The sequence below is a fragment of the Gouania willdenowi genome, chromosome 6, assembly GCF_900634775.1.
Source record: "Gouania willdenowi chromosome 6, fGouWil2.1, whole genome shotgun sequence".
NCBI classification, from domain to species: domain Eukaryota; kingdom Metazoa; phylum Chordata; class Actinopteri; order Blenniiformes; family Gobiesocidae; genus Gouania; species Gouania willdenowi.
In genome coordinates, this window is record NC_041049.1 from 66,444,804 (window position 1) to 66,461,721 (window position 16,918).

Below are 16,918 nucleotides of genomic sequence, written 5' to 3' on the forward strand. Positions count from 1 at the left end.
ATGACAGGATTACTTCTGCTGGGCCTCGCATCGCTAGGTTTTCACTGCTACAATGGGTTGGTGTTAGAGGGGGGGCTCAGACATGGTCTATAGCAGACATAGGCAACTGGTGGCCCCCCAAAAAATGTAATTCATGAAGTCGTAGGTAATATGAAGCCCGACGTAACACACAGAAAATAACAGCAAAATGCACAAAATGACGACAAAAGTACACAATATGATAACAAAGACACACTAAACAACCACTTAAATACAAAATGACTACAAAAACCACAACACATACAAAAGGGTTTCAAAGACAAACAAAATGCCAACGAAAATGATAGAAAAATACACAGAATGACAACGATAACAAAAACACACTTAATGACTCGATAAACACAAAAAAAGGCACCAAAAATGTGCCCTATTGACAATGGACAAAAGGAATTCAAAAACACACAAAATGTCTCAAAACACCAAGAAAACCCTGTACACAAAAGGACTACAAAGACAAAAATATTTGTTCTTTCCTGTGTAAAAGCTCAGATTGGTCTTTATTCTAAATGCTAGCATGAATGTTGATAATGTGGCCCTCGGATCAGATACAATCCCATTTTTGCGGCCCCCACTGTTATAGAATTGCCCATTTTTGGTCTATAGTCTTCATCATCTTTGAAGCTTGACCGTGCAACAGCCCACAGGTAATAGGGTTGGTTAATCAACCCTATATCCCGATTTGATTCCGAATATTGAAGTCTCGATTCCGAGTTATTGAGATTGTCCATTTAACAACAGTTTGCTGCTGAATTATTTCCAAAATGAGGGGGACATATTATATCTGGTGATCTGCATCTCTCCTGGAGGTGGAATGCATACAGTTGGGTCTTATGTAGTTACTTTTGGCCTCAAGCTTTGTTTTCAACAAAATCAGGCCTAAATGAGTCATTGTGTCACACAGAAATAACCCATAAACTGTGTCTGATAAAGCAGCATTACCTCACTCAGTAATGTCTCATTTTGAGTCTTTATAAGGAGTCTAAGCTTGCCTGCCGCTGTAGTTTTCCTCCCCCACAGTCTGCACATTTCCTTTCAGTTCTGAAAAGTGTTGTTGTAGTTTTCAAATTAGACTGATTTAAAAAAAATACTATTGATGATAAATGTTTTGTATTTTCTGCAGGTGGTGGACTTCATGGTGTCTTTGTTCCAAAGGGCTTGTGTGGGCCTGAATCGGGTCTACGGGCCCAATGATGGAAACCCTATTGAGAGCCAAACATTGAGCATGGGAATGGGCCTGTTGGCCACTATGCTGTCTGAGCCTCAGGTACCAGCTGCTGGAAACACACATATATCAGGAGTGGGACAGATCATGACTCTGCACATACTAAGATACCCTTAAAATTCAAGTTAAAAACTGTTGATGAGAGGTTTTTTGTTTTTCGATTTACTCTACTTTTCTAATTTCATTTGAAAGAAATGTATGAAAAATACAAAAACAAGTAGAAAAATGTCAGGTCAGATTCATATGACACGAGAGATAGAAACCTTTGCACCTAAACCCTTTACTGGTTCGATTACTGGTCTGGAAGTTTTCCTAGCACCTTTCCATGTGGAGTTTGCATGTTCTCTCTGGGTATTCCAACTTCTATGTTTGTTTATTTTCATTCGACGAGCTGAAAAGGATTTTAGTGTATGAGTGGGTGTGGCCCTGTGACATAGTGTGTGCCTTACACATAATGTGAACTGGAGACACCAGCAGACAAAGTGGGTATTGTGCAGTGTTTCTCAAATAGGGGTACAAGTATCCCGAGGGGTACACGATGGCACTACAGGGGGTACTTGAGAGAGAGAGAGAAAGTAGAAACTTAACAAAAAAGTGTCAGTCTTTTGGTCCCACCCCAGGCGTGAGATGACCGTAAATGATGAAAACTATTGAAATGAATCTATTCAGGAGCCACTAAATCAGTGTTTTTCAACCTTGGGGACCTGGAGTTTAAATGGGGTTGCCTGAAATTGCAGAAAAAACTCAAATAGATTTTTAAATTTCTTTATTCAGTCTTTGAAAAAAATTAAAACACAATCTTAACTGTATTTCTATACCTCCACTTTGTCTACTTCAACTAAAATGCATTAAAAAAAAAACTGAGCTCAAACATTATCAAAAACTAATTCTAGAAAGAAAATGTCTTTGGGGTCACCAGAAATTCTTGATATCAAAATGGGGTCACGATCCAAAAAAGGTTGGGAACCACTGCACTAAATCCTGTTTCATTCTACTTATTTACAAAATAAGATTCTCATTCATTCCATCATTATGATCTATAGTTGCTTTTAAATAGTTTTCTAAGCAAAATGTTGTAGCCTGACAAAGGGGGTACATGGATTCAGAAATAAGAGAAAGGGGGTACTTGAGCCAAAAAAGTTTGAGAACCACGAGTAAAGAGGTTTGTTTGTTTGTTAGTTACTCCAATGTGTGTCTTTAATTCTTATTTTTATTGTCGGATATGAAGTTATAAAGTCTTGGTTCTTCTGTGTGTTCTCAGCTCAGCTCTGAGGACTACTCCTCAATGTCCCGTTTGCTCACTCCTCTGGAGACCCTGTCTAAGCGGCACTCGGACGTCCTTATTCAGGAGCTGGCGTCGAACCTCAGAGCCGTCATTGCCACTCACGGAGCTTATTGTCCTGAAAACATCTCTGCTGCTAAAGCGCCTCCTGCACACTCTGAAACAACAACAACATCGAAAAGCAACAGCTCACATTCAACAAACAGAATTCCAGGATCCTCTGCCGCTTCCTCCAGGCCTCTCTCTGATTGGCTAATGGAAACATGTGACCCGGACGTACCCACGAGAGTGTTCGCCCTCAGGACGTTAACACAACTAGTGCTTAACAAAGACTCAAAGACCGTCCAGGCTCAGGAGAAAGTCCTAACGGTGGGTCATTCATCTGTCAAATACACAAAATGAATGAATAATACACACAACGACTCCATAACAGCAAAAAACAACAACAACAACAGATAAAATACTTTTGTTCTTTCCTGTATACCTGTATTATTATGTATTAGCCCTTGGATTAGATACAATAACATGTTTGTGGCCCCTGCTGTGATAAAAGTTGTCCACAAAGTGTGACGGGGATATAGGTTTGGGTCTCGCTCCGTCCGTCCGACTTAAAGGAGACAGCTTTTCTAAGAAACTGCTTAAGATACAATAACCAAATTTGATGTGTGGCTTCAGGGTATCAATACCTTGATGGAGTTCGAAAATGAGAAGCGCGCAATTATTTTTTCCGGAGTTATTGCCCTTTTTCCATTTTTTTACTCTGTTCGAAGTATCTTTAAAGAGGACAGCTTTTCTTTGAAACCGTTTAAGACACGATAACCAAATTTGGTGTATGGCTTCAGGGTATCAGTACCTTGATGGAGTTCGAAAATGAGAAGCTCGCAATTATTTTTTTCCGGAGTTATTGCCCTTGTGCCGTTTTTTTAATTCTGTTTGAAGTATCTTCAAAGAGGACAGCTTTTCTTAGAAACTGTTTAAGATAGCTAGTAATTTATTCTAATGTGATAATATTTTCTTATGTATACATCTAAGTTCTTAGATTTAGGACATTTAGGAAAAGGTTGTGAGTTATAATGACAACCAATCTGGCGGGGGATATTGATGACTATGTCTTCTTGTTATTGGTGGGTTTGAGTGAGGGTTTGATGATGATTAATGAATGAAACGGTTGGAGTTGTGTGTGTCCCAGGGGACCCTGAGGGGTCACTGCTGCTCTTGCTCTTGTGGGGCTTGTTAAGTTGGTCTGAGGGTGAGCTCCTCATTTGCTATTCTGTGTCATCAGTGCACCTCCTGCTGTGCTCACATCGATTTGGCACCAGCATTGATTTGACTTAGATTTACTCCTCTTTTGTTAGTTCAAACCAGATCGCTCCTCACAGTAGTTTTCCTTTCATCATCCACTTAGATCGTGCTGAATTCCCTTTGATGTCTCTCTTCTGCTACTGATGTTGGTTTTGTGTTTCTTCTTCAGGTATTCTTAGAAAACCTGGAGCATGAGGACTCCTTTGTCTACCTGTCAGCCATTCATGGTAACTCACACTGACTGCTCCCAGCTGCTATAAAGAGTCTTTAGACAGTTTACGTTTTGTGTAACCCCAATAACTTTTTTGTCAAATCACAGGATCCTCCTTATCATATCATAAGTACACCCTCAAATTTGTCGTATGCTGTCGGCACGCTCTATTTGACTCCATTGTGGGTCTAAAGTACTTACAAATGGGATCCATATATTCATGATTTCCTGTCATTTTGGCCTTTAATGTGTTTTCGATGATGGCACTAAACTAAATCTATTGTTGGCTAGGTAGGAAACATCTAGCGTTTTCAAATGTAGCGTATTTGAAAAGGTGCCAGAGCAGTTTTTAGTTTTGTGGGGCCCGAAGCAAGATGCTGTTGGGGCCCCCAGATTGCCAAACAGCACAAAGAGATTCCTAATTCGTTAAAGGTCCTATATCATGCTAAATCAACTATTTTGAGCTTTTAAGCTTGTTACAATGTTAATTTCTTATGAAAAACACCCCCAAATTATTATTGGGCTTCCTTCCTGCATCTCTGAGCATTCCTGAGCTGCTGCTCTGTCCTCTTCTGAAAAACGAGCATGCCGTCACTGCGCCTCCGCAGTAAACATACATGCCTGTTGCCATGCTGCTTCGCCAGAGTTCTAGGGCTACGTCATAAAATGGGCATTGCAAAATGTTAAATATTAACCATATGAGGCTGTAGTTTACTTTTGAAGGTTCAAAATAGCATGATTTAGATCCTTTAAATGTTCCACGAGCTGCTAGGGCTGCACAATTAATCAAATTTTAATCGTGATCACGATTTTAGTTGCCTTGATTAAATTAACCTGATCGTCGGCAATATTTACATTTAAAATGTGGGCTCTGCTGCATATCAAATCAGGCACTTTCTCAACCATTAGTCAGAGGCAGCTTTGAGTCATTTGGTGGATTGATGAGAGCTGTGAGCTGTAGTTGTTTCCAATGAGTTGCATTCTGTATTTTTTATTTTTTGGTATAATTTTTATTTTTAAAGCTACATTTTGTACTGTAAACTGTTCATTATTATTTTTTTTTTTTAAAGTCGTGCAAAATAAATAAATAATTGTGATTATAATCGTGATTACAATATTGGTCAAAACAATAGTGATTATCATTTTGACCATAATCGTGCAGTCCTTCGAGTTGCTATAATCTATTATACACTGCCTGCTGAACGGGCTACGGTCATTATAACCTCTCTTTAAAGTTTAACATCTTAAGTTGAGCCACTCAAGTAGCCTTCGACTCAGCTTTGGGGGCTTTAGTGGCTCGTGGGGCTCTTTGCAATTACATAGTCTGTATATAGCCAGAAACAGCCCTTAAAAGGGTTCATAAAAGGCATTGGACTTTATCCTAGTATCACCTAGCCCAGTGGTTCTTAACTGGTCTCACCCTGTGACCCACATTGTCATTATATCGCGACCCACTTTTTTTTTTTTAGAATTCAACCAACCAAATTTTGTTTTTCACAAATAGCTGTTGAAAACACATATATATAATGTTTTTCAAAACATAAATCTATATATTTTCCTGTGCAACATACATTTCACAGCATTGCCTGTCGAAAGATAAGTTTCTTTCAAAATATAAGACAAGTCCAACATGAGAGACATTATTGATTTATTTCTTTTTGACCAGCCTTCTGCGACCCACTTTTGAGTCCTGACCCACCAGTTTAAGAAATTAAGTTTTCAATTACCCATGTTCAATTACAATTCAAATACGATTACAGTTACCAGCATTTTTTTCCAGTTCCAATTAAATTATAATTGTTTTTTATCCTCCTCCTTTTTACAATTACAAAGTAAATTATTTGAACTCAATTACAATTTCATTATGATTAGGACAGTAACAGATTTTTTAAAATTACAATTATAATTACACCATAATTGTATTTAATTATCAATGAGTGCATGCTGTCTGCAGGTCTGGCTGCTCTGGCTGAATCTCACCCTGACAGGATCATTGAGCGCCTCCTGAAGGACTTCCAGCACGGGTCGTCCAACAAGGAGAGGTCACTGGAGACGCGACTGAAAGTGGGAGAAGTTCTGATGCGGGCGAGCAGGGCGATGGGTGAGCAACACATAAAGGGATTTAAAAAAAATTATTTTCTCTAACCAAGAACCAGATTTAAGGTAGAATGAAGCCACAGAAAGGTCCTGGGACAAAACCTCAAACAAGTTAGATGTTATTGGAGTTTAATGCTATCTGCTGCTACCTATTGATGTGGCTGAGTATGTCTATGAATGTTTATCTAGAGCAGACGTAGTCAACTGGAGGCCCAGGGGCCACATGCGGCCCCAAAAATGCTATTAAAAAACACAAAACGGCAAGAATACACTAAAATATACCAAAAAATTACAACTACAAAGAAATAAAAACACAGAAAATACTCTAGAAACACACGAAACCACAAGAAAAAATGACATGAATACACAAAATGATTAAAAAATTACCCCACAAACCCACAGTACTACAAACAAAACGAAGACGAAAAAACACTGCAAAATGACAACACAAATACACAATATGACTCCAAAAGGGATACATTTTACAGAGAACAGAAACAGAATGCTGACATGAATGTACATAATGTGGCCCTTTGATCAAACAAACACATTTTTGTGGCCCCCGCTCTGATAAAAGTTGCCCACCTCTGATCTAGAGCAAAATATATCAAGTTTTAATCACATTTACTCATTTTAAACTTGTTCTATTGAGTAATTCTTTCTTTGGACATACTAACACACACACACACACACACACACACACACACTGTTGTCAGACGTTCTGTGTTTCAGCTGCCCCTGATAGAAACCCCTGTTTGGGTTTTCCTGCTTTGTTCCTTTCCCTGCTGTTGTGTGCAACCACATTTAGGGGACAATCGTGTGTTTTTGTCCTCACTAAGTGATTGGACGGAGCTCTGGTCCACTGCACACATACCCAGAGAGACGCTGGGGTTGTTTCTGAACTTCTCCAGGCTTAGTAATGTCTCCTGCCAGGCCATCGTTTGTCAGAGAAGGGAAGAAAAAAAAATCGAGCATCTTTAATCGACTCGGTGCTCGTTGAATGGATGCTTGGCTGGGTGCTGGTTGGCTCCTGGCTGCAGAGAAGGCTGTGGGCTCCTGAGGTGTGCAGTGATGGATGCTGGGGGTCAGCAGGTTTAGATGTCAGCCAGTGTTACATGTTACGTGCTGAGTCAGACTGACAGCCATTGTTCCTGTGGGTTCAGATGTACAGTAGATGTGATGCAGAAAGAGGAGATATTGCAGAATGTTGTGCTGATCGTCTTCTCATTCCTCACTGTTGTTGTGCAGGAGCAGCTGTGAAGCTGAAGGCCAGTTTCAGTCTTTGTGTTTCTGATGCTGGACTCAACACAGAGGGGTCTGAAACTTGGCTGCCCTGAAAGCAACGATAGCTCTTTGTCTAAGCGATGATTCAGCTTATTTGCTGTTATTTTGAGCCTGGACTCCCTGACTTTCTCATTCGGGGAAGAAGTAATTCTCCTCTCCTGGATATTTTTGTATCATTGTGAAATATCCCTATTTTCCATCTATCTATATTAATTTTAATCCGTGGTTATTCCTGCAATCAGTGTCATTCCAACTGACATGAGCCATATGAACAAAGTTTTTCCAGAAAGTCAATTCTGGGTCAAAGTCACTGCTGCAAAGTGCCACAGAGGCACTTTTATAGACAAACAGCTGCACAATAACAACACGTGACACTAAATCAGAATCAGAAATACTTTATTTATCCCGGGGGGAAATTACTTCTGTTATAGATGCTCAAGAAATATTACAAATAATAAGAGAATAAACACTAAAATTAGGACAAATGTACATAATTAAGTAAAAGACTGTTAATAATTAAGGATTAAATACAAGTGCACACATTACACTAGGAAAAAAATAAAACAAGACAAATAATAACAATACAAATATACAATTGTACAAATATAAAACAGATATATACAACAATCAAAGCTGTCAGGTTAGAATGATGGATTGTACAGTTTTATTGCCACACGTACGAATGATAAAACTATGATTTTAGCTCAAAAACAAGCTTTAAAATAAAGCTTGTCATTTATGTCAATATAAACCATATTGTCTATTTATATGTGGTGCAAATTAGAAATCCTGATATATCTTAGCAAATGTATTTAACTAAACCTATATGTTTTTAGATTGAGGAAGGAAGCTGCAGTACTGGGAGGAAAACCCTGTAAGTTTAGGGAGAACATGCAAACCCTGAGGTTCCATCCATAGGAATTGAACCCTGGACTTCCTGCTATGAGGCAACAAGATGAATCCTTACACTATTGGTCCTCAAATGTTTTTGGCTCAAGTCCCTGTTTCTCTTATTTTTGAATCCAAGTACCCCCATTTATCATACTACAAAGTTTTAGAAACTATTTTAAAACAGCTATAAAGCATAATGATGGAATGAATGAGTGATAACACATATTTTAAAGAATCTAATTTTGTAAATAAATTGAAATAAACAGTATTTAGTGCAGTGGTTTCCAACCTTTTTTGGGTCGTGACCCCATTTTGATATCAAGAATTTCTGGTGACGCCAAAGACATTTTTTCTAGAATTAGAATTTTATAATGTTTGAGCTCAAATTTTTCTTTATTTTATTTTTTTTATTATTTCAATTTAGTTGAATTTGATTTATATTTCACAAAGTGAAAATATAGAAATACAGTTGTTTAAGATTGTATGTTATTTTAATAAAAGAAAGAATAATAATTTAAAAAATTTAAAAATGTATTTTAATTTTAGGTGACCCCACATGAGGTCATGACCCCAAGGTTGAAAAACCCTGATTTAGTGGCTCCTGAATAGATTTATTTCTATAGTTTTTTATCATTTGTGGTCAAAACACACCTGGTGTGGGACCAAGACTGACACTTTATTTGTTAATTTCTCTCTCTCTCTCTCATTGCGTCCCCCTAGGGGTACACGTACCCCCATTTGAGAAACACTGCCCTACACCACTGTGCTGCACACTAATCCTGCTTTATATGTGCTGTGCCTCAGTAAATGTGAAAGAATGAAGAGAAACTTTGTTTTTTAGGGATCAGAGAGAATCTAAAACATATGAAGCCAACTCACTGCCAGCCTTCGTTGCTGTGTAATCCATTAGTTAGTTTGTGTTTGATCCAATGTAAACACTCTGTTTGCCTCTCCTCTTCATCCTTCTCTTCCGTCTTTCAGGTGAGCTGGCCCCCCACCTCGGCCGTCCTCTGCTGGGGGTCTTTCTGCGAGGGACCCGGGACTCGGACCCCAGCGTTCGAGCTAGCAGCCTTTCCAACCTGGGAGAACTCTGCCAGAGGCTGGACTACTCACTGGGACCTCTGGTTCAGGAGGTGAGAGCACAATAGAGTCTGAGCATTAATACACACCTAGTGTTGGCAGATTCACATCACAATCACATGAAAATACGCAAAACTGTCTTTATAAAACCTCCCCAATAAACAGGAAACTTCCCAATCTGGCAACTTCCTGTCATTTGACTGACGGCATCGCTGCAACAAAGACCCAGTAAACACTATTACCAGGAAAATCATCACAGTTAACCAGCTAGAATACGAGCTAGCTTGTTATTATCTTCTTTTTTTCTCTGCGCTACAGACTTCCTGTGAACAGATAAATAATATAAATACAAATAAATGATTGTTAAGTTTGATGAACTGTATTTTTTTTTAAAATATAACAACCTGAAAAGTTATTTTCCCATAGTCCCATTATTTCATCTATAGGCGTGTAATCAACTGATAGCTTCAGGTCCAGTTTCCTTCTAAATGTTATTAAACGGCTTACATTTAAAGCTAAAATCAAGGTTGTGGCTGACCTTATTATAATACAAAAAATAAAAAACAACTATATATTTTTTTTTTTACCAGCAACTTGTTAACTGCTACTTCTGCTGTCCACACAGGAAGTCCTGCACATAATTGTATCTACAGCAGCACCCGAGTGTTATTTATTTATTATACAATATTTTAATAGTACACATTGTAAATATGTGACTGTTTTGTGGTGTTTTTTAATTGTTAATTTAAAAAAAAAAAAGACGAAAAGGAAAAACCACCGCAAGACGATATATACAAAACGAATCAAAACACAACACACAAAATTGACAATCAAAAGAATCTGAATTCACTCAAAACACATATATTTTGAGTGAAATTTCCAATAATTTGGGAAATCTTCACAGCCGGTTTAGTATGCACAAACTAATTCACGAACACGAACTGCCATAAAATATGCCCTCCGGATGTGGACGCGTTTGATGTGTTGAAAGGATCTGAAAGGATCAGGCACTGACAGTGATGATAAAAATCTCTATTTCAATGTGCCTGTGTATGTCTGGATTCTGCCTGGTCTGTTTGCTTCATAAAACAACTGCTGAAGTGTCTACGAGCTGCAGGGGTGGAGAACCTGTGCACTCTGTAGCTGCAGGAACAGGAAGTACAGCCTTGATGCTGCGCCCACCCCCTCGCTGACACTGAGGTGTATGTTTGTACAGTCCTACTTTGGATTAAGTCCCCTGTCAATAGACTTTCACATCACCATCAAGTCGTAGCCGTCAAAGCGCTGACAGGTTTAAACATCCTGTGAAGATGTAGTGTGTGTGTGTGTGTGTGTGTGTGTGTGCATGTTTTACTGCTGTTGCTGTGCTCAGGGTTTTTAGAACCGTTACCAATCAGTGAAAGTGGAACATGCCTATAACAATCATAGATTACTGATCACTTAATTAACTAAAGACTAGATTTTTTATTTTTGCGATCGAGCACTTTCCCATTGAATTGCTGTATTATATATCAGCCTTCCCTTAGCAATGATCATTCTGTCTTTATGTCATCACTACTATTTCTACTACTAGTTTCAACTAGGGCTGGGCAATATCTCAAGATTCAAGATATATCGAGTTTAGGGATTGACCGATATGGGTTTTTTAGGGCCGATGCCGATACCTATTTTTTTTTTTTCCATCAGCCTTAGCCGATGACCGATACGGACTGCCGATTTTCTTGTTGAGCCGATACTACTTTTGCACCCTCAATTTACATCATAAAATTACACAATGATGATAACAATGATACAAGTCTCAAGTTTAAAAAAAAAGGAACATTTTCTGAAATTAACAAAAGTGAGGTAGAACAACACCAAGTAAAAAATAATGCGACATGAAATATTATGAAAGAGAACTGTTTGTCCTTGTCCTGAAAATAGCTTTGAAAAAAGTTGGCCTGACCGAAGATATATTTTATTAACAGGATTATTGAGTATAAAGATATATAATTATAGTATTAAACACAAAAAGAAACCATGAATAATAGTCCATTCCAACACAACCACAGAACATCAGTTAGCAGAGGAAAATAATGTGATGTCCGATGCGCATTAAGCAACAAACTGTTCAAGTTTCTGTTCTAAATTGCATCCACAGGAATAAATATTCAAACAAGTAGTAAGCTGCTTTTCAAAGCTAAAAAGTTCTTCTCAGCGCAGCGCGAGAAGCAGCTGGAGAGAGAGAGAGAGAAACACACACGCACACACACACACACACGTGTATTACGTGTATCGGCCAATGCCGATACACGTAATACACCCAAAAATCGGCCGATTAAATCGGTCGATCACTAATTGAGTTTTCTATTTTTCTATTTCTATTTTTATTTTATTTAGTTTTGCACGTATTAACCTAACTACTGTTTATATTTATGTTTATATTTTTAATTTTTTTTCTAGTTGATTGTTATTATTTAATGTTTACACTATTAGAGAGAGCACAGTTCACCAAGTCAAATTCCTCATGTGTATAACATACATTACTTGGTCAATAAAGTTGATTCTGATTCTGATATCAAAATTTTTTTTATAGCGTATGTTGTTTTAAAATACTTGTTTTAGGAGTCGCTGCTTTCACGACTCCTCAGAACAGCATGAAAAGCACAGTTAAATGAATTGCTGAGTACAGACCTTCCCTTTAAGAACGCACTCACACGTGCTGTCTCTTACAGGAGAAGAATTGTGCAAATTTGTCTACAAGCATGAAATTTGTCATACTTGCAGTTTTTGACCTGCTGAATTCCAATCTGGCTGGAGCCGGAGCCAATTCTCAATGGTGTCGCCATATTGGACAATTCAAAATGGCGGCCACCCAAAAACAGGTTTTTCTGTTACTAGTCAACCAAAAGTCACAGAATTAAAATTAAAAACAGATTTCTCAGGTTCTGGACCTCAGGGATTCTAAATATGATGCCTATTTGACAGTAACCTTGACTGGCATCGCCACATTGGAAAATCCAATATGGCTACCTGTGAATATTTAACATTGAACATTTACAGCCAAAATGTCTTTATTTTACAACATAGAAGATCAACTATTTGTTAAAAATGTTTCTTTGTGGCATTTTGCACCAGCAACGTCTTTCTGGTCAAACTTCATTTGAATTGAAATTATCAAGATTTATATCGTACATTACCATTTAGAGAAAAAATATTGAGATATGAGTTTTGGTCATTATCGCCCAGCTCTAGTTTCAACGCGAGTGTGTGTTTTTGTGTGTGTCTGTGCACGTGCAGCTCAGCTCGTGTCTGACGGCTCTGATAAAGACCGACCGGGAGGCGGAGGTGAGGAGGGCGGCTGTTCATGTCATCGTCCTGCTGCTGCGAGGCCTGAGCAGTAAAACCACTGAGGTACGTCCCACACCCATCCTCCACCTTACACCGTCTGTAAGACAAACACGTTCTTAGATGCTGGAAAGCAACAAAGCATGAAAGAAACAAATGGAATGTTGGTTCCTTAAAAATTCACACAAAAAAATTGGCAACACTTTACTTGATGTTTTATACATAAGGCTGACATTACCAGGGTTCATCTTAATAATTATTATTTTAGCTATTGATATTATAATGACTTCTAGTGTAACTAAACTTAGTGTGACTAAACGTAGTTACTACGCTGTGAGCAATGTCCTGGTCTGGGTCATTCTCAATGTAATTTGCATGTTCTCCAATCCTTCAGATATTCTGGTTCCTCACCACAGTTATAAAACTTGTGGCTTTAGCTCATGGAGTCCCAAAGCAAAAAGCTGATATCCAGAGTTTCTGACAAATCTATGTTTATGTATCACTTTTTTGAAATGCGAAAAAATACCTAACTAGTCCTTTACTATGGTCTACTGCCGGTGGTCATTCATATACATTAATGTACTGTATATAAGTCCCTCCTTCATCCTATAGACCCCTTTACAAATGTAAACGATTGCCGAGTGCGCACAGCCAATAGGCTTCGACTTCCTGTTTTTGAGACTGTCAATCAAAGTGAATGTAGAACTGTACACGGAAACAAGGCCGCGCGTCACAACAGCAAACAGGTAAATATGATTTACAGACCCATAGACCTATATCAATGCGACCTGATGAGACCTTGTTATGTTCCGCCATGCGCATGCTGAAAAGTAGAGGTGTGGCTTCTGGTAGATTGCAGAGGCAGGAGGAGGAAGTTGAGTTGTTGAGGGCGGGACATCGAGACGTTTCTCAGAAACTCTGGATATCAGCTTTAAAACAGAGACCACACCTCCTAAACTGCTCGCTGTTCTCAGTATTTTTGCTGCATTGTGTGTGTTTTAAATGTGTCTTGTATATATCCTTCCTTATACTGTATTGTATTATGTGTTGTATGTCAGTTAATCTTCTTTTTAGATTGTTTTGTTTGTTTAATTTAAATCTTGTTTTGCTTTTTAGCTCCTTCTCCCTTTCCCTGAAAAGCCTTGCATTTTGCCAGGCTACATCTGTAATTGAGAATTATGTTCTTAATCTGTTTTTTCCTGGTTAAAAATGTTAAATGGAACATAAAATAGGTAAAAGAACAGCAGTGGGATGACTCCTTCCTCCTGGGGAGAAAAGGATGTGTTGGTTCAGGTGTGATGTGGTCATCTGGAGATGTTGTCCAGCTGCAGGTCGTGGTTCAGGTCCTGTCATTAAGGAAGTTACTCCAGGTGCTCCACATAATGACACACACAGACGTGGGAACAGAGGAGCACAACAAAGCCCCCTCAACACCACTTTGTGAGAAAGCTTAACAACAAACATGGGAAGGACATGACCTTATTACTGTAGGTCGGCTACCGGACTCAAAACGCCACTTTGTTGTTGTTGTTGTTGTTGTTGTTGTTGTTGTTGTTGTTGTTGTTGTGTACACTAGTCAAAATCACTACTCCTCTGTTATTCGTGAACGAATCGGGCTGAAATTTGGTAGCTATAATCTATGGATGTGTACGCATCGACACTGGGAGCCCGATTTTTGATTTGGGGCCCAGGGGGCAAAAGAAAAAAAATTTGATTTCTCATTTATTTGCGAGTCAACTATTACGACGGTTGATGGTACTGAATCATTGGCACATACCAATAATATGAATGCGGCCCAATACCCCGTTTGTGTCACGGGGGTGCCAGGGGTCCCCCGAGGGCCCCATTTTTATGAATACGATGAGATGGTTGGAGCCCTTTTTTTAATTGAGGCCTGGGGGCCCGCCCCCCATTTCCTGTAATTTCAAAACTTATGGAAACATAGTCGTGTGATATTTTTTCAAAGGTGATTCAACTTTGATTACAATTATGCCTCGCACAATTTGATTAGGGGCCCGGGAGGCCCACCCCTTTTTTTTTGGCAATTTCCATTAAAGTCGCTTTCTCATTTATTTGTGAGTCAAATATTGCGACAGTTGGTGGTACCGAATCATTGACACATACCAAATATGAATGGGGCCCATTACTCCCTCGGGAGCCCCTTTTTTCAAATGACTACTCCTCCGTTAATGCTTTTTGAATCAAGCTGTAATTTCACATGGATGTTCTATGAGCAGATGTCAAGAGCCTCTCTGGGACCTTTTTGAAAGGGAGGACCAGAGCCAACACCCTTTTCCGGTAATTTCTAAATTAATCGGAACATAGTTGTGTGAGATATCGTTTCAAAGGTAATTTAACGTAGATTACAATTTTACGTCGCACAATTTGATTTGTTTTACTCGGTGGAACCGAGTCATTTGACTGAGTTCTCGGGAACGTGATACGTGCTATTCGGCACAGAGACGTTCCGCGGGCCTGGCTGTAGTTCATCAGAACTTGTTTTTATTAATTTATCTCCTTAAGTTAACAAGTGAGAATGCAGAGATGTATTCTATTGCCAATGGAAACTCCTAGAAACAGGAACTTAACTTGGAATAGTTATAGTTACTAATGGAGGTAAATAAGAGTCTTGACATGAGGTGTGAATAGTTTTATTTCAGATCTAGAGACCAAACGCAGCTTAAACAGTAAGTCAGATAAATCTCAGCTCATCAACATAATTTATACTAAGGATGGACGTCTTTATGTCAGAATAATGCATTTGTAATAATGAGCAATCTAAGCATTAACACAGGAAAGAAAAACTTTTTTTCTTGTTTTGTGTATTTTTGAGTTATTTTGTATGTTTCTCTCTTTGTGTATTTTCATATTCTTATTCTTTTTTGTATAATTAAAGTCATTTTGTTTATTCTGAGACGTGTGTTAATTTTTTTGTTTATTTCTGGAGTCATTTGTTTTATTTTTGTTGCCATTTTGTGTATTTTTCTGTCATTTTTGAGCTTTTGGGAGCCCAGTTGTTCATCTGCACTAGACACCAGAAAAAATTTACCCTAACCGTATGTAATTAATGTAATGTTTTCCCCCAAAAATACAGTATGTTTACTGTGAAGTTGGTCTTAAATTTAATTTCAAACGGCAATAAAAAGTCTTTAATTTAATTTGACTAAAGCTGTAGGAACCCTGTATAATGTAATTGACCCCAACCCTGCTCCATGTTGACGTTGTAATCCTCTCTGTGTCCTGATAACATTGGTTTTAAACTAGAACTGTACCCTTTGCCCCCCCTCCCAGGTCCTCGCTGACGTCCTGCTGGATCTGTACCGGACTCTGAAGTTCGTAGCCCGCTCTGATCCAGACGAGGTGACGCTGCTGCACGCGCAGCTCGCTCTGCAGGAGCTGGACGACATGATGCGCAGCTTGATTTTTCCTCAGCAGAAGCTGGAGAAGAAGATCGTTGTGATGCCGTAGAAGTGTGAAACAGACATTGGGGGCGTTCTGATTAATCTCATTTTTCAGATACAGATTTAACAGACACACACGGAGGATGCCAAGGTGCTCGATGGTTAAATAAACAGTGATACTATTTATTTTAATCTACTCGCATTGAGTCTTTTCTTTACAAATGTTCACCAATAACTTCAGATATAATTTACTTCAAATCATTTTTCTTTTCAAAGAGTAACTAAACCCATTCTGCTGAATACACTGTATTTTTGTATGAAGTACTGCTGTTGGTTAATCTTGGTCTAACTATCAACATTTTTATTATTATTATTTTATTTCAATTTGGCATATTTAGTTGTTAAATGTCAGAGTGACTGCCCTCTATGGGTTGAAACTTGGCTGTTACAATTGATTTTTGCTATTGGCTGAGAACAAGATCATGTGTGTTTGTGTCACAAACAAGCACTGTTAGCCCCGCCCCTTTTATGAAAAACTACCACCTGTGGGCTCTACAGTCTTTTGGATTGAGAGAGGAGTGAATAGAGAGGTATATTGAGTAATGAGTAGCTAGTTAGCATAGCATAGATTGTTCATTTAAGATTTTATAGTATAAACTGGGCGTGTCTTAACTGCTCCAGGAGCCCCGCCCATAATCAAGGCATTTTATAAATTTCTCTCCTTGTGGCAGGTCAGGAGAAAGCAGAGGTTCAGTTACTCTTTAAACATACAAGTCTACGCT

General features: G+C 38.6%; 1 protein-coding gene across 1 annotated transcript in view; it reads left to right on the top strand.

Annotated features, from left to right (window-relative positions):
• The window catches only part of tango6 (transport and golgi organization 6 homolog (Drosophila)), a 28,651-nt gene extending 12,336 nt beyond the window's left edge, over positions 1-16,315 (top strand). The window contains exons 12-18 of the mRNA XM_028451570.1: positions 1,160-1,303; positions 2,523-2,912; positions 4,015-4,072; positions 6,011-6,157; positions 9,310-9,461; positions 12,688-12,801; positions 16,027-16,315. Of these exons, the coding sequence (XP_028307371.1) occupies positions 1,160-1,303; positions 2,523-2,912; positions 4,015-4,072; positions 6,011-6,157; positions 9,310-9,461; positions 12,688-12,801; positions 16,027-16,203 (1,182 nt within the window). The 3' untranslated portion in view covers positions 16,204-16,315. The remainder of the gene's footprint in view (positions 1-1,159; positions 1,304-2,522; positions 2,913-4,014; positions 4,073-6,010; positions 6,158-9,309; positions 9,462-12,687; positions 12,802-16,026) is intronic.
• The last annotated feature ends 603 nt before the right edge of the window (positions 16,316-16,918 follow it).